General features: G+C 44.9%; 1 protein-coding gene across 6 annotated transcripts in view; it reads left to right on the plus strand.

Moving 5' to 3' along the window:
* Nucleotides 1-22,192, plus strand: part of ARHGAP25 (Rho GTPase activating protein 25) — an 86,746-nt gene that overhangs the window by 41,580 nt on the left and 22,974 nt on the right. For 3 of the 6 annotated variants that reach the window (XM_045523185.2, XM_010963758.3, XM_010963759.3), the window contains exons 2-4: nt 94-293; nt 7,510-7,597; nt 11,755-11,871. In XM_045523185.2, the coding sequence (XP_045379141.2) occupies nt 94-293; nt 7,510-7,597; nt 11,755-11,871 (405 nt within the window). Of the gene's footprint in view, nt 1-93; nt 294-7,509; nt 7,598-11,754; nt 11,872-12,146; nt 12,385-13,516; nt 18,840-22,192 lie in introns of those variants that run through there. The other 3 variants (XM_074341262.1, XM_010963760.3, XM_045523186.2) reach the window with 3 other exon arrangements.

Raw genomic sequence — 22,192 nt, forward strand, 5'->3', positions numbered from 1 at the left:
CCGGCCTGGCTGGGGCCCAGCGCTTCTCGGCCCCTCCCCGCACACGGCTCGCGTCCCCGGCCGGTCAGCCCGCCTGTCTGTCCCTCTCCACAGCTCGGTCAAGGAGCGTGATGACCGGCGAGCAGATGGCGGCCTTTCACCCCACGTCCACCCCCAACCCGCTGGAAAGACCCCTCAAGATGGGCTGGCTGAAGAAGCAGAGGTCCATCGTCAAGAACTGGCAGCAGAGGTACTTCGTGCTGAGGGCGCAGCAGCTCTACTACTACAAGGACGAAGAGGACGTGAAGCATCAGGTACCTGCCCGGCCATTTGCCCCCTTTCCAGGGCTGAACCCTCCCAGGTTCGGGAGGAGGTGGAGCCCCGGAGATCGCTGTAAACTCACAGGGGCTTTCCTACTAGGACCAGACCCCTGTCCTTCTGAGAGAACTTGGCTGTCTCCTTCTCGCCATTTCCTAGACACCGAGTTGCAGAGATGACAGGGAAGTCCCCCTCCCCGGAGCCCCAAGATGGGCCCTGTGGTGTTTCCCAAAAGCAGCTCTAAGTCAAGGCTGGTAACATGGTCTTGATGGGGATTCCGAGCCTATGGGCTCAGGGAGAGTGGATTCGGGTTCAAGGAAATTGATTTGGGGCTTTCATCTCTTTGTCTGTTCAGTCAGTATTTATTGAGCATCTACTCTGTGCCAGACACTGTTCTGGGTCCTTGAAATAACCCAGTGAGTAAAACAGATTAAAAGTCCCTGCCATGTGCAATTTAAAAGATGTTGAGGGGTGGGGGGAGACAGAAAATAAACATAGTAAATAAGAAAGGTATGTGATGTGGTAGAAAATGACTAGTTCTATGAGGAAAAAACATAGAATGGGCTGGGGGGGTCAAGTGTTTGTGGGGGGAGTTGGTACAACTTCAAGAAGGGCGATCAGAATGACCTCATGAAGAGGGTGACATTTGAGCAAAGATGAAAGGGGGGAAGCAATTAGCCAGGTGGATCTCTGGGGAAAGGGCACACCAAGCAGATGGGACAGCCAGTGCAAAGGCCCTGAGGCAGAGCATGTCTGACATGTGAGAAATAGCAAGGAAGTCACTATGGGGGCAGCAGAGTTAGGGAATGAGAGAATCAGAGGGGATAAGGTCAGAGAGGGGAGAGCAGGGGATCAGGATGCAAACTGCAAAGGACATTGCAGGCCATTGTAAGGACTTGAGTGTTTACATTGAGAGAGATGGGAGGCACTACAATGTTTTCAGCAGAAAGCGGACATTCTTAGGTTATGTTGTAAAAAAGATGGCTCTGGCTACCATGCTCAAAAATAAATCCAGGGAAGAGGCATAAAGGTAATTTAGATGAGAGGTTATAATGTTTAGAATCTCAGTGGGAGTTGTGGGCTGAAGGAAAATGATTAGTTTCCTGACAGACTTTGAAAGTACAGTAAACAGGATTTCCTGATGCAGTAGATGGGGCTAGAGAGGGCTTTGATCCTAAATCTGGGGCCTGGCTCCTTTCTTCCTGCCTCGTTGATTGCTCATGGCCATCACGGTGCCTGAGAGTGAAACAGGGTGCTATTAACAGTTACCCTGAGACCCCAGGTGGAACCTGTATGTCTCAAGGCAACCAGGTTGACTGGAAACCCTCTCTAGAGCTCACATCCTTGGAGGTGAAAGTGTGGGCTTGGCCAGAAGGAACTTGTTAGGGAAGGCAGATTCTAGAATCTTCTGGAGCCAGAAAGAAAGCCCCCAGAAGGGTAGGGATATTAGAGGTGGATGGCAGGGTCTGTAAAGCAATGAGAAGGTCACGGTGGGAGAAGACAGTTCTCAGTAAGGGCAGCCTCAAGGCTCTGTGACGCATCAGCAGCATTAACCAGACCCTCCACCCGAGGGCTGTGAGCGTCCGTCCCTGCAGAGGCTGAGAGGGGCCAGAGACCCCACCACTGACTGTTCTAGCCCAGCGTCCTGTGCATGGCAGCCAGACTTCCTTCGCTTTGTGAACAACCTGGACTCTATCAGAACCAAGCAGTTACTGGCTCAGCTGGGGGTCCTGGTGCATTCATAGCCAAGGCAGGAAATCTTCCCATCTGCAGAGAGTGAGGACGACGGCTATAGCGTATTGGCCTTCCCAAGTCAGCAGAAAGGGGAGCTCAGCGAGGCTCACTTCCGCGAGGGGTAGCAGGTGACCTCGTGTTCTTTTCCTGGTTCTTCTACCATCTGGCCATGTAATTATTTAATTCTTCCTGGACCCCTCTTTCTTCTTTCGTTAAATAAGATTATCTTACCTGGCCTACATTTGTCACAGGATTAAGTGATATGAAACACATGTTAAAAAAAACCATTGGTAAAAGCATAAACTGATGTCAAAGGATAAAATAAATTATTGGAGGTCGTGGCTTTCTCCCTTACTTCTGGAGGAGGAAACTCAGAGGCCTCTCAGGATTAAGTTAGTCTGGGATAATTAGGTGAAGCTTCTTCTAAGATGACAAGCTTGGTTTATTTTTTAGGAAACCTATTAATATATCAGATCAAGAAGTCAAAATCAAGAAGCAAATGAGAAAAACCACACAACCCCTAAATAGATGGCTGAAAAAAAGCACTTGACCAAATCCAAAACTCATTTCAGTGTAAAGACTCCTTTAAAAAAAGCTTTAAGTAATCAAATGATAATTTCTTAGAATATTTTACTTTATATAGATATGAATATTTTGGTTACAAAAGCTGTATGTGTGCATGGTAAGAAATTTGGAGGGTGCAGAAAAATCACAAGGTAGAAAATAAAAATTATCCCAGCAGTAAGAAATAGCCACCTAAATCCTCACTTCTTCCAGTTTCTCTAGACATACACATTTAAAAACTTGTCTATTCTAAATGCAAATTAGTATAATAATATTCTTTAATTAAAAATTACAGTGTGGTGGGTATAGCTCAGTGGTACAGCATGTGCTTAGCATGTGCAAGGTCCCGGGTTCAATCACCCGCACGTCCATTAAATAAAGTTAACAATATGTCATGAATATTGTCCCTTATGATTAAATATTCTTCCACAATATAATTCTTAATGGTGGCAAAATTTATTGTATGGACAGCCTATAATTTATTAAGCCAATTTTCTCCTAGAAATTAGTTGAGAATTTGGGCTGATGTTCCTATATTATCATAACAAACAGGAATTAAGTGGATGTAGACTTTTTATATATCCATCATTATTTCATTAAGATAAAGAAAAGTCTATTCAAACTGAAGTACTTTTTTAATGCTGTCATTTAAAATTATGCTGGGATTCATAGAGATTGCAAATATCTAGAAGTGAAATGAAAGACATGAACTAAATTCTTGGGAAAAAATAAAGGTCTATTTCCATGCTTTGTTTCACACCATTCATGATTCTGGATGGATTAAAGATTTATGTATGAAAACAAGTTCATTAAAATCCTAGAAGGAAGTGTAATTATCAGCATGATCTTTGGGAAGCAGGTGTTTCTTAAGTGTAGAAACAAAGACAGCACAAAGAAAAGATGAATTTAATTGCATTAATAACAATGTCTGTACCTTAATAACCAACAAAATAAAGGAAAAAGGCAAATAATAAGCAGGAAAACGTATGTTCATATACAAATGGTAAACAAATATTCGTAATATAAAGTAGTCTCAAATCTGTAAGAAACAGCAATTAAAAAAAATGAACAAATGACATAACTGGGCAATTTCCCAAAGAAATGCCATGGCCCAAAAAGCATATGTAAAAAAAGTTCAATCAGTCATAATTAAAGACATGCAATGGAAGCTAATGAGATTACTGCTGTCTCCTTATCAAATTGGTGAAGATTTTTTTCAGAAATTCCCATGTGGGTAAAGACTAGGGAACAGGAATCCTCATGTGCAGCTGGTGGAAAGGAAAAGCTGTACAACCTTCCAGGAGGATAATATGTCTCTTAAAAATGCAAATTTTTTGACCTTGTATTTCTATTTGAAAGGTTTACAACAGTCTTGTGGAAAAATGCCTGGTGATATGACTAAGTTATGCCAAGGAAATTTTATATGTCTGTACATTAGCATACAATTCAGCTGTTGATGCCCTAAGTTAGTAGTTTTTGAAACTGAAAGATATCCATAATATACTTGTTTGGAAAAAAAGAAGCAGTTAACAACAGAGGATGACGTATATACTAATTCCATTCTTGAGGGAAAAAAAATCCTGAATGTGTAATCTACGGGAAAAGACGTGGAAAGAAACACACAGAAGGGTTAACTGTATTTATTTCTGAGGACCGGAGTTACATACAACTTTTAATTTTCCTCTTTCTCTATGACTAAACGATAAATTAGGTGCAAATTTAAAGAGAACACAAATACACCCTGATCCCTAAACAACTCAAAAAAAAAATACCCCAATAATCTTGCAGCAATCAGATGAAAAAAACCTTCGTATCTACTGATGGTGTGTGCATTTGCTGCAGCCTTTCTAGAGAGCAATTTAGTCAGATTTCTAAGAGTCAGAAAAGATCGTTTTGGTTTTAAGAAACTCTCCCAAAGAATAAGATATATGCAGTGCTATGTGTAATGAGAAATTTTGGACCAAATGTCTGACAGAGGAGGATGATTAAATAAGTTATAGATGCTTGTAATATGCCCTTCTAGGGAAGCTTGGGGTTTGATAGAAGGCAGTCTGTGCATTTTTCTCTCTGAGTTCTCAGAAAGGTCTGTCCAGCTCTAACAGCATAATGCCCTGTAAGTCCATGACCTCGCTTTCTATGTAACTCATTCCAATTGTCCCATTGTCTCATCTGCTTTCTGTGAAATTACCACAGATGGTTGTCTCCCAGGGGCATGCAGGGAAATATTTCACAAATGGCCCTCTGGTAGGCGAGCTGATACTTTTCTTTTCTTTTATAGCTATATGAGATGGCAGATGTTCACCAAACTTATTGTGGTGCTCATTTCATGACGGATGTGGGTCAAATTGTTGTACTGGGCATCTCTGCTTGTGTGTGTGTGTGTGTGTGTGTGTGTGTGTTTAACTGAAGTATAGTCAGTTACAGTGTGTCAATTTCTGGTGCACAGCATAATGTTTCAGTCATACATATACATACATAGATTTATTTTCATATTCTTTTCCATTAAAGGTTATGTTACTATAAGATATTGAATATAGTTCCTGTGCTATTCAGAAGAAATTTGTTTTTTTAATCTATTTTTATATACAGTGGTTAACCTTTGCAAATCTCAAATTCCCAATTTACTCCTTCCCACTCCCTTTCCCCCCAGTAACCATAAGATTGTTTACTATGTCTGCCAGTCTGTTTCTGTTTTTTAGATGAGTTCATTAGTATCTTCTTTTAAATTTTTTTAGATTCCACATATGAGTGATATCATATGGTATTTTTCTTTCTCTTTCTGGCTTACTTCACTTAGAATGACATTCTCCAGGTCCATCCACATTGCTGCAAATGGCATTATTTTATTCTTTTTTATGGCTGAGTAGTATTCTACTGTATAAATATACCACAGCTTCTTTATCCAGTCATCTGTCGATGGACATTTAGGTTGTTTCCATGTCTTTACTATCGTATATACTGCTGCTATGAACGTTGGGGTGCATATATCTTTTTGAATTAGAGTTCCCTCCAGATACATGCCCAGGAGTGGGATTGCTGGATCATATGGTCAGTCTATTTTTAGTTTTTTGAGGAATCTCCATACTGTTTTCCATAATGGCTGCACCAAACTGCATTCTCTACTGGGGATCTTTAACTTGGACAAGGCAGTATGTCAATTGTATTTCAGGGGGACTGCAAGAAAAAAAAAGGAAAAATAATTTGAAAGTGAAGAAGTCTAAGTATTACTACCTTTATTTTTAATATAAAATATTTCATTGTAAGTTTCTATAACAGTTAATAATAGCTTTGAGTTATGGCACCAGAATAAAACGCCATGTTGTTTTTTAGACAGGAGGGAGCGTTACCTGGTAGGAAGAGAAAGAAAGTGTAATCTCAGAGGTACGTGCCTCTCCTAGGTACATCTCTAAACTATTATTTGATAGTTTCATCCCAAAATAGTAAAAATAAAATACAAAATATGTAAATACCCTTTACCGAACAGTTACTAGGTGCCAGGCTCTCTGCTAAATGTCCTCAATATGCTATCCAGCAGCAAATCTCAGGGTCTCTTTTTTTAAGAGGCTATTGATATTATCTAAAGATAGGACCACGTAAGTAGAGGTTACTTTTAAGTAATAAAATTAGAGAAGTGTAGATGGATATTTTTTTGTTTCTCTTGTCCTCCTCCCCCTCCTCCTCTTCCCCTTTCTCCCCCACCTCTTCCTCTTCTTCTTTTTCTTCTGCTCATTTTCTTACTCAGTCTTCGACATTTTCATTTCCAGACCCTCCAGAAACTTTTATTCTTTCAGGCTTCTAAGCTGATCTGAGAGTTCCTTAAGACTCTCGCCTTCATAGCTTCTCTGTTGATTGTTTGTTCTAGAATTAAGACATGCGTGTTTCCTCAGCCCAGAATCAGGCACACTAGCTCCGACAGCCAGTGAGATGTAAATTATGAGTAACTAACTCCAGGACGAATTGACTGTGTCATTTAGACTTTCAAAGTGCTGGTTTTCTCATCTGCAAAGTGGGAGTGGCCGTCTTGCCAGGCTTCTGATACGGGGCTGTGTGAGCGCTCAGGCGACATGGCATGTGACAGTGCCCTGACAGCGGTGAAGCACTGAGCACACCCACGGTGCAGGTGGCCTGCCCTTCTGATAACATATTCTTGTGTCAGGTTACAGATTCCACCCTCCCGCTCCCTCCCTGCCGTGAATGCATGATCCTCCTCCCCACTACCGGGGACATTAAGCTGACGGGTCCCAGCACCTCTGCTGTGATGGTGACGAGCACAGGCTTTGAACGCACTTCTGGGGTGAATTACCATTCTGCCGCTTTACTTGCTGTGTGATGTTGGGCAAGTTACAGAGCCATTCTGATCCCCAGTTTCTTCCCTTGTAAATGTGTGTCACGATACCTCACTTGGAGGATTACTGAAAGGACTAAGGGAATAATATGCATTCAAGGTGCTTAGCAAAGGGACAGACACCTGGAGTGTGCTTCTCAGAAGCTCTTGCTGCTACCAAGACCATATCCCCTTGATGAATCTTTGGATCAGTCCTCAGTGCCCCTCTCTGGCAGCCGGGCCAGTGGTATGGTCTTCCCGGGTCTTGGCATTGCCGCCACAAAGATCAGGTGTCTGGTTCAGCCAGGAAGTCAGGTCCTTGGAGAAGTAGGAAGGGGCAGGTGATGATGACGGCACCCTCTCAGCTCATTCTCAGGTCAGGACCTCGTTCTTGTCTCTCTGGGCACCTGGCTTGCTCTCAGGTAGCTGCCACTGAATTTGACCAAGGTCTGAATTCGAGACTGTGATGCTAGCTTTCCATCTGCCCCCTCCCCTGTCCCATCGTGGTCCTGTCTGTCCTCCAACCTGATTTCAGTTCATAAGTGATCACATTTCTCCTTATCTTAAAGGCTTCACTTTTGATCTTTCAGGGCTGCATGTATCTGCCCGGATGTACAGTCAAGGAGATCGCCACAAACCCAGAAGAAGCGGGGAAGTTTGTCTTTGAGGTCATTCCAGGTAAGTGACGAAAGGCGGGGTAGACGTGCCTTCCATCCCATTTTACTTCTGATCCCAGAAGTCAAGTTCCGTGAGTCTGTCAACCAACTAGCCAACCAACCTAGTAAGAACGCACACTAGTTCTGTATAGAGTTGATGAACTTATACAAGTTCATTATCTAGCATATGATCTAAGTGGATGTGCATCCAGTTCCACCTTATAAGCATTTCACAAGCGCCTGCTTGGAGCCAGGTATCCACCAGGCACTGGGACACTGATCTGAAAGTCCATCATCCCTGCTCACTGCAAGGAGCTCCGCTTTGAAGTTGAGTGGAACAAAGAAATTAACAGTATAAATGGAACCGTGTGAAATCACCATGTTGTTGAGTCACAAATGGTTGACAGTCAACAGTCATAAATGGCTCAACGAGACCTAATAAGAAATGACACCTCCAACTTACTGAGCACTTACCACGTGTCAGGTGCCATAATTCACCAGTTGCACAGGTTAGCAGCACACGGGAGGGTGCCTTTTCCTAATCGGGGGTTCCCTTCCTTGAATGCGTTTTGGGGGAAGGGGGAGGTTTGTCTCAGTTTGTCTCAAGGAGAGTTGGCTCATGTTTGTGTAAGTCTATCACACTGAGGCTGCTTCTCCCTGTCTCTTGCTCCTTCACCAGTCCCCTGGGACTGCTGGCCTGGCTGTGCCGCCAGGCTGCTGACACAGCAGGGGAGGCCACAAGTCCTCTCGGTGTCCCCTTCCTTTAACTCCCTTCTTACCACTCACACAAGGCAGCTATGTGCATAAGAAACCTGGTGGAGAAGACAATAGAGCAGAGAGGCAGACGTGCCCAGTCTGGAGCCAGCCTGCCCGGGTCCACGTCCTGGCCCTGCCACTTACTACGTGTGTCACTGTGATCAAGTTATTTAATTTCTCTCTGCCTCTGTTTCTTCACCTGTGAAATGGGGACAATGATGATCATAGTAAGGACTAAGTGATGACATATACATGAAACACTTGGTACAGTGCCTGGTATGTATTTAGTGCCATGTAATTGTTTAATATTTTGAGAATAACTATAGGAAATTATGTAGAACCCAATTCTAAAACTGGCTATGCCATTTATACAAAACAAAGAAAAACATTTTTTTTAAGTTCAGCTCTTCCTCAATGGCCCCCTTATGAACACCCCCTTGCTTTTTATCTGAAGGTCTACCCATCTCTTATCCTCTTTAGAGGAAAAGCCTACTTTCCCAGCCTCTTTGTTTGGAGACATCCCCACCCCCTTCCTTCTTCTATTCCTAGGATCCCTTCCCCAGCACAACTCGTGGGATGCAACCATCCATGATAGCACATGTCCCAAAGCCTGAACCTACTGAGAGCACCCATGGCAAATTCACTGTGGGCTTTGCACCAAAAGTCTGGTACCCTTGAAGGTTGCTAGGCTAGGGTAGGATGAAGATTTATCCTCTGATTATCACTCACACTTGCAGCTGTGTCCCAGGCTGCCGGGGGAATTCTTGAACAGATTCACAAATGTGCGAGTGTACGCACCCACACTCATCTCATTAAGGACAAACAACAATTCTAAAGCTGCAGTAAGGTAGGGAACCATTTTCCTAAAGACGCCATCGTTCCTGAGGCTCCACTCAACTTAAAATGAGACAGCCCTTTATGTTACAGTGTTGAGAATTTCCAGTTCCTCTTTTTGTCATCCTCTCGTGCAAGAAGGTTCTCAGGGACTAATGCTGTCTTCGTTTATCTGTGGAGCAGAAAGGATGCGAGAGCCCTATTCTGTTTCAGAGGGATGTTGTGATTCCTATGAGATTCTTTTGTTTTGCCCTGAGCACGCTTCACTGCCCATTTTACTTCTGGAAATACCCAGCTGTCAGAATGTTCCTGAATGGCCAGGGCTTTGATGGACTGAACCTTCTGGCAAGAGGAGCTGATGACCCAATGATAAGATGGATTCAGAAGCAAGTTGTCCCAAAGCATTAAAGAAGCTAAGGCTGGGTGATCATAAGATAGGATCAAGAGACTAGAAACAAAGGAAATTTGAAAATATGTTGTTGCTATGCAAGAAAATACAGGTTTGGGCACAACTGGGCAGCTAGAACAGACTCTTTTTTTTTAGCTTTTTAAAATTAAAGTATAGTTGATGTACAATATTATGTAAATTACAGGTGTACAATACCATGATTCACAATTATTAAAGGTTGTACTGCATTTAGTTATTATAAAATATTGGCTGTATTCCCCATGTGTACAATATATCCTTGTAGCTTATTTTATACCTAGTACCCCTAATCCCCTACCCTTATATTGCCTCTTCCCTCTTTTCCTCTCCCCACTGGCAACCACTAGCTTGTTCTCTATGTCTATGAGTCTGCTTCTTTTGCATTATATTCACTAACTTGTTGTATTATTTAAGTTCCACATATAAGTGATATCATTAGTATTTGTCCTTCTCTGTCTGACTTATTTCATTTAGCATAATACCCTCCAAGTCCATCCATGTTGCTGCATATGGCAAATTTTCATTCTTTTTCATGGCTGAGTAGTATTCCATTATGTTATATACTACGTCTTCTTTGTCCATTCATCCACTGTTGGATACGTAGGTGTCTTCCATGTCTTGGCTATTGTAAATAGTGCTGCTATGAACAATAGGGTGTGTATATCTTTTTGAATTAGTGTTTTTGTTTTTCTTTGGATACATACTCAGGAGTGGAATTGCTGGGTCATATGGTATTAGAACAGGCTCTTTGAAGGAATTATCCTGTTATTGTGAGAAGAATGGGGTTGATGTCTCCTAAAGGAATTTGAAGTTAATAGCATCCTGTAATTGAAAGGGATTGCTATTAATTTCTTGTCCTTCCTAAGATCTGTGTTTTTTCCCACTTGAAATTCTTTTTTTTCTTTTCTTGCAGTTTTATTGAGATATAATTGACATGCCCCATTTTTATAAGTTTAAGTTGTATGACATGTTAATTTGATATACTTATATAATGAAAATGATAATTGCTACAGAGTCAGCTAACATCTCCATCATATTACATCATTGCCAATATTTTTAAAAATTGAATTATAGTTGATTTACAATGCTGTGTTAATTTCTGGTGGACAGCATAGTGATTCAGTTACACATACATGTATATATATTCCTTTTCACATTCTTTTCCATTATAGGCCATTACAAAGTATTGAATATAGTTCCCTGTGCTATACAGTAGGACCTTGTTTATCTATTTTACATATAGTAGGTAGTATCTGCAAATCCCAAACTCCCAATTTACCCCTCCCACCCCCTTTCCCTTTGGTAACCATAAGTTTGTTTTCTATGTCTGCGAGCCCATCTCTGTTTTGTAAATAAGTTCATTTGTGCTAAGACTTATGTTTGATGCTCTCTTTCTCCCTCCCTTCTCCTTCTCTCTTCCAATTTTTCTCTATTTGTCACTTTCTCTCATTCTTTCTTAGTCTCCTCTCTCCACTCTGCTGCCTTGTCATTTCCTCCACCCTTTTGTCCACTTGATAACATCGAGCCAGGAGGCACTACAGATGTCTGTCTGTAATCTCGGGTTTAAAGTGCAAATGGTAAAAAAAAAAACAGTCCTAACACTTCATTTGTCCATCAACTGTGCCTGCCATTTGCAACGTCTTGTGCAGGCAGGAGAGCAGTCATCTTGAACAGGAGGTGCCATTTCGTGAGAAAGGCACACGTGTGCTCACTGTCCCTCCCTCCTGAGTTGCTGGTCCCTTCCTCACCCCCACAGCTGAGCTCAGGGGTAGCTCCATGGCTGATGTGATGGACTGAAGTTTCAAACTTATACAGGCTGAGCCTGTCTTCTCTGGTACTGACACTGCCCCTGAAACTTCCTCTTACTTTTCTGTAGGAAGTGGCTTTCGTCCTCCATGGGAGTAGATCTCAGCCTAAATCATCCCAATTGCAAACCACTGAGTTCAATGATTTGTCTATAGAATTAATTAGAGCTTTGGCAAAAACAGTAAAAGTGCGTAGATACTCAGTTCTGCTGAGGATGAGTAGATGATGCTTTTGTGTTATTTGACTGGTTGTTTAAATGGACCAAAGAAGCAATCCAGGTTTGGCTTCCCTTCGCTTCCCCTTGCTCTGGCCCCAGACCACTGGCAGACCTTCATTAGTGTTACTTTTTCCTCCAGCCTCATGTGACCAGAGTCGCACGGGACAGGACTCCTATGTCCTCATGGCCAGCTCCCAAGCGGAAATGGAGGAGTGGGTTAAATTCCTTAGGAGAGTCGCTGGCACACCCTCTGGAGGTAAGGACCTCTGCAGGCTTTCCTGGGCAGGTGTCGGTGACATCTCAGGGATGGGAAGGATGTAGTTCCAGACATGATCTTTCCTCGAGTAGCGTTCAAAGAAGACCACCAGGGGACGACTCTGAGGCCACGCTCATTGCCAAGGCTCTAACTTCCCTCCCTGGGGAATCACAAAGAGCTGATCCTAGATTAGCTGGAAGGACTGCAAGCCCTTTGCCCTTACCAGCAAATGTGTGTGATGCCCTGAAGTGGTCCTTTCTCCTCTCTGGACACAGTGCTCTCATCTGTAAAATGAACGGTCAGACCAGCTGATCCTGGTTCCTGGCAGCAGTAACCTTCAGCAGTACCAAGAGCCCGCCCGGTGATGCAGGGTGTGGAACCTAAGAGGGTTAATGGCAAGATCTGCGCTGGAAGCACAAGTTAGGCTGATGAGCACGGGACACCAAAGCTGCCGTCCGGAATCAGGCAGTCTGCCTGGGGAGAGGTTCAGGAACTGTGTCTGGAGCCCTGCAGGTCTGCAACGAATGCTCAGTTGAACGCTTTTCTGGGTTACAAGCGTTTGAGCTTACAAGCTCAAGTTCGAGGTTACAAGTTCTCAAGTGTTTGAGCTCTTTGAAAACACTGGTGTCGTGTCCACACTACAGGAGGGCTTCACCTATAAATAACTGATGTGAAAAAAAAATGAAATTAATGAACAGGTGAATCTAGTATGTGTTTTTCCCTTTCCTAAAAACAGGAAAGGACTGATGTGGATGAGATTTCAAGTGACCATTTTCCTTCAACATTTTAGGAACACACTTATTTGTGTCAACTCCAGGATAAATATGATTATTTTTCAGCCAAGCTGCCTGTTATTTAGGAAATCATTTAGGGGAGCTTTTAAATATTTCTTTGATTGCCCAGTAGTTTCTATCAAAAATTATGAGTACCTTAACAATTTTGTGGACATTTGAAAAAATATGGAAAATAATCACTTCTAAAACTATCAGAGGCATTTTTATATCTTCCCTCCAGCTGGTGTTTATACACACACACACACACACACACACACACACACATACACACACACACTTTTCTCCCCCAGGATGACAAACATAAGATATATGCAATTTAATATTTTTTACTTTATAGCTTAATTTTCCCAAACGACTGTATAATCTTAGTTGATAAATTTCATCCCAATGATGTTAAGCAACAAAGAGGGATTTATTGGGCAGGAGCAGGAGCTACTCAAGGAAACCAAGGGCAGGAATTTCCAGGAGGATTTGAGGGACTGGGACCAAGAACTAACCAGCATGAGCTTATCCTGTCAGCTTCCCTGGGGCCACGTGGCTTCTCTTTCTCCCTCTGCTTTCTCTGCCTGCCTGCCTGTTTCTGTCAGTTAGCAGCCCTCTTGTACTCATGCCTGTCCCAAATACAGCTGTGCCAGCCCCAGCTTTCCTCTGTTTCTCCCTTGATTGCCAGCGGAGGCAGAATTCATCCTCCCCCGCCACCCCATTCCAAACTCCTGGCTCAGCTGGGGTCACCTACAGACCCAGATCTGGGGCTGGGAGGCGGTCCTGTGGCCTGTGACCTGCCCAGGGTGGGGGTGGGGGGGCTGCGGGAAAAGAAGTGACCTGGATGGGACGGCCAGACTCAAGAGAGCCTGCCTCTTACACACAGTGGCAAATAATTACAAAGAAGAGTTACATAGTTTCATTAACCCTTCCCCAGTTCCTAAGCACAGTATTTTTATGGTGCTAATCAGGCTGAGATGAGGTGTTTTTTTAATGAAAGCTCCTGGATGGGCTGCTCAGCCTGGAGAGGCGGATCTGTGACTTCCCTTGTCGCTCGAGATTGTGAAATTGATGGTTTCCGTCTTCCCTGGTCCAGTGCTTTAGGCTGTCTGTGTGGACAAGGGTGGTTGATGTTGTCTCATTACGTACCTGCTCTGAGTCAAAACGCTGTGGATGCGCTGTGACCAGCATCTGTGCACCGTGTGATGCTCGGCTCAGCCTTGTCACGGTGAGCTGCTGCATCAGTCATAATCCACAAGGGGATTTCTCCCTCCCTCACCCCACCTGGAGGCCACCACCGTCAGAAGCAAGTCAAGCATAAGTCCTGTCGGCAGAGGAAAGTCCGAGGGAGGAGAAATAAGAACAAAACACTATTTATGTATTCAAAGAGCAAGGTTTGGATCTGATGTGGCATTTCAGATGCTTTTAAAGCCTCTCATAGAACTAAAATGATAGATCTCAGAAGGAGAAGGCATTTTAAGACAGCAGAGTCCAACCTGAGGCCACGAGACAAGTCAGACATTTGTCTTTCCTGTTTGTAAAGAAACCTCAGCTCTAAAGAAGTAGGTGCCTCTGTAGGTGGCCCTCCTGTGCCAAGGTATCATATTCCACTTGTAAAGTGCCTCTAATCTGGGTCTACAAAATCAGCAGGGCATGCCCCTGCAAACGTTGGAAAGTCACTGAGATATGTTGCTCTGCTGTCTTTCTCCAGCCCTTTGTAAATTTTCTATGACTTTTTACACCGAGAACCCACCCAGTTCTCATCACTATCGCTACTGCCATCCTGGTTGATGTGCCAGACTGTCTGTTCCAAATTGCAGCAGTGGTCTCCAAATACATCTCCACACATTCAGCCTTGCCTTCTTACAGTCTGTTTTCAATGGAGCAGAAGAGTAGATCTGTTAAACCTGTCATATCAAGACCCTTCTCTGCTCATCACTGTCCAATGACCTCCTTTCTCTCTCAGAGGAATAGTCAGAAGCCTTAACAGTGACTAAGCACACAATCTGCCCCCACCCCTAAGACCCCTCTGACTTTGTTTTCTAGAACCCTCTCCAGTGCTCATTTCACTCCAGCTTCACCAGCCTCCTTGTTCATCTCCAAATACCCTTGATACATTCCTGCCACAGGGCCTTTGCACTTGCTGCTTCCTCTGTTTAGAATCGTCCTTTCTTAGGTAGCTGTATGGCTTGGTCCCTTGCTTTCCTTGGTCTTTGCTCAAATATCACCTCAGTGAGCCTTCCTCTGATCATCCCACTTAACATTGAACCCCTTTCCCATCCTATCCCTTCTTTCCTCTCCATTTTTCTTTTTAGCACTTACCCACATCTAACATGCTAAATACTTGGCTCATTTGTTTTGTTCATAGTTGGTCTCCCCTGACTAGCATGAAAGCTTCAATCTCCTCATCAGGATTCTTTTTGCCTCTGTTTTCTTCAGTGTTGTATCCCAGGATCTAAGCAGTGCCTGATGTAGAAGATGCTCAAGAAATATTTATTAAATGAATGTGGGGGGAAATGGCCTCCTCCTCCCATAGCAGTGCTATGTCCTACTCCCCTAGGCTCTCCTCTCTCTTAAATGAAGATGAGCTTCTCTGGGAAGTCATTTCAGAAGTGGGTTGCTTCCTCTAGAATTATCTCCCTCCAAGCCTGTCAGTGGTGAGTTTTGGTGAAGCTCTTCATGGTTCGTAAACCCCTTAGAGAATCCAAAAAAGCTATGGGAACTGCCCCCAGAAAACTATCTAGACAAACAATTTTGCATTCAACTGCAGTCCGTCTGTATGCCCCAGGTAATGAACCCCCACTTTAAGTTTTCGAAATGATTCTCACGACTGTTCTGCAGGGCTGAGGCCTCTTCCTGCCCCAGTTTCTTTCCCGGTGCCCTTTCTTTCTCGACAGGAAAGATGGCCTGCAGGGTTCCCACGACACACCCAGCTCTCTCCCCTTGGCTCCTCCTGCCCCGTAGCTGGCTCGGAACAGTCCTTGCACCTTGTCTGACTCTGGGGTGTCGCGGAGGCGGGAGGAGGTGGTGAGGACTTCTCATACATCCAAGCAATTCTCAGACACCAGCTAGGTGTTCTACAATTTGACTCAGTTCTGACGCTGTCCACCCAGAGATAGCTTCAGATTTCACAGGTTAAGGGCTCAGCCCCACAGGACTGCCTCCAACCACACACACACTCCGTGTGCCTCTGGCAAGTCTTGATTATCACCTGTGTGTCTGACCAACCAGCTCTAGACTGGATGTTCTGATGACCCCTTCCTTGAGTTCAAATAATTTGCTAAAGCAGCTCACAGAACAGAGGAAACCAGTTTACTTACTAGATTACTGGTTTATTATAAAGGACATAACTCAGGAACCTCCAGGTGGAAGAGATACACAGGGCAAGAGAGAGCCATGTCTTCTCCCACTGCCTTCCTACCTGCATCTCCTTGTGTTCACCAACCCGGAAACTCTCAGAATGCAGCCTTTTGGGTCTCTCTGAAGGCTTCATCACATAGGCATGATGGATTAAATCACTGGCCATTGACTACTGAACTCAATCGCCAGCCCCTCTCGCCTCCCTGGTGGGTGGGACTGAAAGTTCCAAACCAATAATCATGTGGTTGATTGCACTGGCAACCAGCCTCCATCCTTAGGTGGGATCCAACAATTACCTCTTTAACATAACAAAAGACACTTTATCGCTCTCGGCACAGGAAATTCCAAGAGTTTTAGGAACTCCGTGCCAGGAAATGGGTGGAAGACCAAACATATAGGGCTGATGCTAAGTCTCGGTGGTGCACCTTGGGGAGAAGCACTTTGGTGCCCCTTGGTGTTTGTTCCAGACTTTTCCTTCCTAGACAGCTAATTGATCTCTTGGTTTTTGTTTTTGTTTTGTTTTGTTTTTAACTACCTTTTCCTAAGGGCCTAGCTGGAAAGGTTAGATTAAATTTTTCCCTGGAAGTTCCGGATGCATGTCTAGGTTTCCCTGATTTAAGTTGGAGAAAGAGAAGGAAGGCGGTCACATCCCAACTTCGGGTGACTTGTTTCCAGGCTCACAGATGCCCACATTCTCCAGACCACCCCCTCCTTTCCGTCCACGGGCTCTGCCTTCCCTGGATCTCCACGTTGAAACCTGGTCTCTGGCCCATCCCTAGGGAGCCGGCAGCCACTTTGCAAATTGTGACTCAGTCGGGACCTGTTTTGCCCTCTCCCTCTGGAGGGACTGGCCTGTGAGGTTTTCCTCAGGCCGTTGCTGGGCACAGAAACACAGGACTAAATTTCAAATGGTTCCGCTCCACCCTACCAGGTTGTAAGTCCCTGGGGCAGGTCCCACTTTTAAGCGCCTTTGTGTGTTTGCCAGCACTAGGCTTGGAGTGTATGAATACTGAATTGTTCTGTGCCTCGGGTTCCTTTTTTTGTGATCATTTCTTAAGCCTCTGCAGCCTTCAGGGCGTGATTTCACAACCCCCAGCTCAGTGTAGCCTGTGGGAGTGCGCTGTCTCTGTGACTCATTGTTATTCCATGTGTCCAGTTCTTTCTCTCTAGCTAAACAGAACATTGTGGTGGGGGCAGGTCATTAAGTTTACCTATGTATTTTTAGAGGAGGTACTGGGGATTGAACCCAGGACCTTGTGTATGCTGTACATGCGCTCTACCACTTGAGCTATAATTCTTCCCCACCCCGGGGGGGATGACTTTTGACTTATTTTCATTAATTCCCTCACCACCCTTCCCCTGAGATCCTAACATCAGCCAGCTACTTATTTATTCATTTACTCAACAAATATTCCTCGAGCAGGTGTCATGTGCCAGCTCTGGGGGTTAACAACAGTGAGAGAGAAAAGAGAGAGAAAAAGAAAAGACAAAGCCTCTGCTCTCAAGGAGCTCACAGTCTAGTAGAAGATGCAGAAAGGAAGCAAAACCCACCCCCAAGGAAGACCATAAAATTATAGAATTGAAAAACACCATGAAGAAAAGACTCGTGGTGTCAAGTGGGGAAAAAAATGTCTTTGTCAAGATGTTCAGGGCTTAAACTAGTGATGATTAAGCTTCAATCTGAAGGACCAGTAGAGGCCAACTAGGCAAAGAAGAGGGAAGAGGAATAGTGTCTCAGTCAGAGGAGTAGCATATGCAAAGGTCCTGGGGCAGTAAGGAGAACAGGCTCTGAGGTGTGAGGAAGATGAGAACAATAGAGATAGCCTTGTTAAAGATGTGAGCCTTCATCCCTAAGGTGGCTTGGACCATGGTAGGGGTGGTGGAGATGGAGAAGTAAATAGGTTTGCACAACGTTTCAGTGGTAACATTGCCAGGACATGGGAATGAATTTGACAGGGAAGGAGAATGTGGTGACAAAGATGAGTCCTCCACTCCTGGCCTATGAGAGCATGGAGGGATGAACGCTTAGCTGGCAGCATCACACTACCCAGGACTTTTCCTGGCCGTCTGTCCCTGCTCCTGCCTTCTCCCCCCACGATGCTGAGAATCCATTTCAAGTCTCCTGGGCGTGTCTAGTTGGCTTGCAGTACTCTTTGCTAAACCTTCTCAAAGAGAGGGGGAAATCATCTCCTTTTTTCCCCCAGCAACCCACCTCCAAGAAGGCTCTGAAGGCTCGGCTCAGCCATGTGCAATTTAGTAATTTCCAGAGAAGGGTGGGCTGGCTTCATCAACGCTAAGTGAAATCCTGTGTTCCTGCCAGATGCTTTGATATATGGAGCAATGCTGGTAAGGGCTGTGTGTGGGGTTTTTTTTTTAAACCCACCTCCATGGTATTCCTTGAATGGCAGTTGACAATTAGCTGCTAAGTAAAAGGAGGCACTTATTTTTATTGCAAGCCTTGACAGCTTTATGTTCACTCTTTAAAAGCCAAGAGTCATGTGTGCAAAGGTGAGTGGGGAGGAGAAGTAGTGTGGGAAGGAGGAAGGGAGGGCCGGGGCAGGTGCCGACAGATCCCACGGTTTCAGTGCCCGAGTCAGAACCTGAGCAGTATTCACAAGCATGTGCTGATCCGGAAGCAAGAGAGGATGGATCTTCCAGCCCGGGGAGGAGGGAAGGCCTGAGGCTGGCCCAGCAGAAACTACGATCCGCTGGCCCCCGCCATGCCTCATATTCCCAGGATGCCGCGGTGGGAACTGGGCTGCGGGTTTCCTGCCCTGGCACTGCTCTTTTGCTGGAATTTCAGGAGGAAAACCCCCAAGCTCCAAAAGAAAGGTATTTCTTTTCTCTTCTGTGAGTCCATTCTCCCCCAACAAGACACTTCACCCAGCTCCGGTTCCCTCTCCTGTCTGGGCTGGGGATGCTCTTGGGACTGAGTCTCTGGGGACAAGGTCAGTGTGGAGGGGGAGGGGCAGGGGGTGGGTTCTCGGCGACCTGGGCTGGACTGGAGGCTGGTGGGAGGGGCCCTTGTCCTGAATCCAGGAGTGCTTGAGTGACGATGGAGGAAGAGCCAGGTTAGAAAGGAGGGGACAGCTAATCCTTCTCCTTTCACTCACCCGAACCAGCACCATGTCCTGGGGTGTTCCAGCCAGTCTGAAGAGGGGACTTGAGAAGTTAAGGGTGGAGGATGTCTTCTGAGCAGAGACCGGGCAGCTACCCCCTTTCTCCCTCCCCTCGAGCCTTGAAGATGTCTGAAACTTCACCTGGACAATTTTATTCCACTGACTTTAAACATGAAAGATTAAAGCACTGATTTTAGAATCTCAGAGCAAATACGAACTTGGACAAATGCCTCATCTGAGTCTTGGTTTTCTCCTCTGTCAAATGGAACAATCATATCTACTTTGTAGGGTTCTTATGAGAACTAAAAGAGAGCATGCCTGAAAGCTTTTAGAGTAGGGAGTTTGTCATATAATTAGCTTAATTAATTAAATATATTAATAATTATAATCATATCATATATTATAATTAATTAGGACTGTATCTGTGTAGATGGAAAAGCATCTGTTGATGGTGACAGGTCCAAAGTGATGAGTAGTTATGAATGAATTGGGGGGGTGCTGGCAGAAGGTGGAAGGAGCAGTTAGGCATGGGTTCCCTAAAGGACTGAGTGCAGGCTAGGAGGGCAGCGCACAGAAAGTAGAGCCTGGGTTTTGCCTCTTGGTACCCTTGGGGTGGAAAATGAGTACCTCCCACTCACTGTCTGCTGTCTCCCTCCTTCACTGGTCCTTTCCCTGGTTTCCTGGGACTCCTCTGGTCATCTATTCCCTGATATCTAGGCTATTTCATGTCCATCCACGATCAAAGGGTAGCAGTTAGGACCCAGATGTCAGAGGAGGGTAGAACTCAGGACTGGATCTTTGGAGTTCCAGGGATGTTTTGGATTCCAAATTCCTCGTGTGTGATGTGAGATGAAGAATGACAAAGCCTAATCTAGACAAACTAAAGAAAGAGAATGCCCTGTCCCTCATGGAAGAAGGAACCTGTAGGTCCTATGTCTTCAGAGCAGGCTGTGGTCATTTCTTGTTGGTGGGAATAGCTCTGCCTGGTTTCTAGGCTGGAGATGGAAAGTTCAGAGTCTTCATCATGTGGGTGATATTTAAAGCCTTGAGGTTATGAAGTACATGCAGATGACGAAGGGTAAGTCTGGGACACTCCAGCCTTTGGATGACAGGTTGTAAGGAGGAATCATCTGAGGGGGCTGAGAATGAGAGGCCAATGAGATAAACGGAGAAGCGAAAGCCACGGAAGAAATTGTCTAAGGAAGGAGGGGTGATTGGCCACGTCGCATATGGCTGATGGATCAGTTAAGATCAAGACCGAGAATTTGATCCCTGGATTTTAAAAATGTAAAGGCCATCGATCTCCTTGACACGTGCAAGTTTGGAGAAGTGCTGACTGGGGTACATTCAGGAGAGAAGGGACGGGGAGGAAGTCTACAAGAGAAGCAGTGATTTGGGAATCCTGGGGCAGTAGGGTGGGATGCGAGTGAGGTTGGAGAAGACCCTGGGGGAACTGTCATTGGATGCTGGACCTAAGGGAATAGAGGAGAGAGAGAAAGAAATGATGGAGATAGACATAGAGATAGAAAGAGAAATCAAGATTGGACCAGACACGCAGATTTCCAAGTCATGATGTTATGGGCGCTATCTAAATGCATGGAGTTGTGTGAACTTTCCCAAGGACAATGTCTAGAGTGAGAGGAAGCCTGAGGTGGATGGCTGGGAAACGACACACTGAAGGAGCAGGTGGAGGAAGGGGCAAGTACAGGAGCCTGTAGAGGAGCCAGGAGGGAGATGAGACCAGCATGAGAGTGGATGGTTTCATAGTCATGCAGGGAGAAAGTCTTGCAGAAGAATGAGAATTGACACCATCAGAGTCTTCAGAGAAGATGGGTATAGTGTGGAATGAACTCAGACCAGATTCGGCCATTAGGAGGGCACAAGAAATCCTAGTGGGCAGGTTGGGTGGGAAGATGCAGCTGATGAAACCAGAGTAAGCTGGGTTGCGAGGTTAAGTAAATGATGAGGAAGAAGTAGAGCCTGTGAGGGTGGAGAACCCTTTTTACAAGTAGACATGTTTTTCTATGAGTCTATAGGTGAAGAGAAGAAAGGTGAGTGTTGGTTGATTGCATGAGAGCTGGGGTGGGAGATTATTCTTTAATAAATTGGTAAAAACTTAGACTCACATGCTCCTTCAATTTAAGATGGAAAAGAGGAGTGAAGTCCTGGAAGAGGTGGAAAGGGATGGAACACACAGTTCAAGAAAGCATCAGCTTAGAGGAAAGCACAGGGCACTTTTCTTCCTCCAAGAGAGGACAGGCAGACAGACAGAGAAGGGACAGGAGGAGCAGGGACTGGAGATGATGGGGTTCTCTCATGATGTCTTCCATTTGGGGAAGTAAGGGAAAGAGGAGATGGGGTCACTCGCTGAGACAGAGAGGAGGGAATGGGTGGTGAGCTCAAGGGAGTGGTGAAGTTTTTGACCCAAGATCTCATGGACATTGGGCTGCACTGTTCCTCAGTGGCTTGAAGACGGCATGGAGAGGGTAGCGGCAATGAGCAGAGTGGAGATGCTGGAAGGAAAAGGAATGTTGGGCAATGAGTGTCCTGGGGCGAATGACGTTGAAATGCCTGACTGTGGGCCATGGAAGAAAGAGGTGATGAGCACAGGATGAGGTTGATAGACTTGGAAGAGGAGAAAAGTTGGAGGACTCACTGTGCAGCGGGGTGTAAGGAGGAGCTTGATTCCAGATCATCTGCCTGGGGGCCTCAGAGATGGAGCTCACGTTCGGTTTCATGGCTCTGCCGTCTCTGAGAACACCATTCCATCATGTTTGGGACATCGTTCCCTATTGGGATCCGGAAGGCCCCTTGAGCCCAAGTTTCAGCTGCCCTGAAACACATCTGCCTCTCAGGACATTTTACAAATATCCTATTGTCTATGTTTATAGTTAGATCATTTCAATCATTTCCCTCCAATTTGGGGAGAATAGCTATTGAACTCTTTCACAGACAAATAGAAACCCAATTCTACATCGTTACTGACATGCTCTAATTGTTTCTCATTCTCTTGCATGAGGTCATTTCATGTTCATAACTTGATAATAAGCTTGTTGAAAGCCAGAG

The sequence above is a fragment of the Camelus bactrianus genome, chromosome 15 (genome assembly GCF_048773025.1).
Source record: "Camelus bactrianus isolate YW-2024 breed Bactrian camel chromosome 15, ASM4877302v1, whole genome shotgun sequence".
Lineage (NCBI taxonomy): Eukaryota > Metazoa > Chordata > Mammalia > Artiodactyla > Camelidae > Camelus > Camelus bactrianus.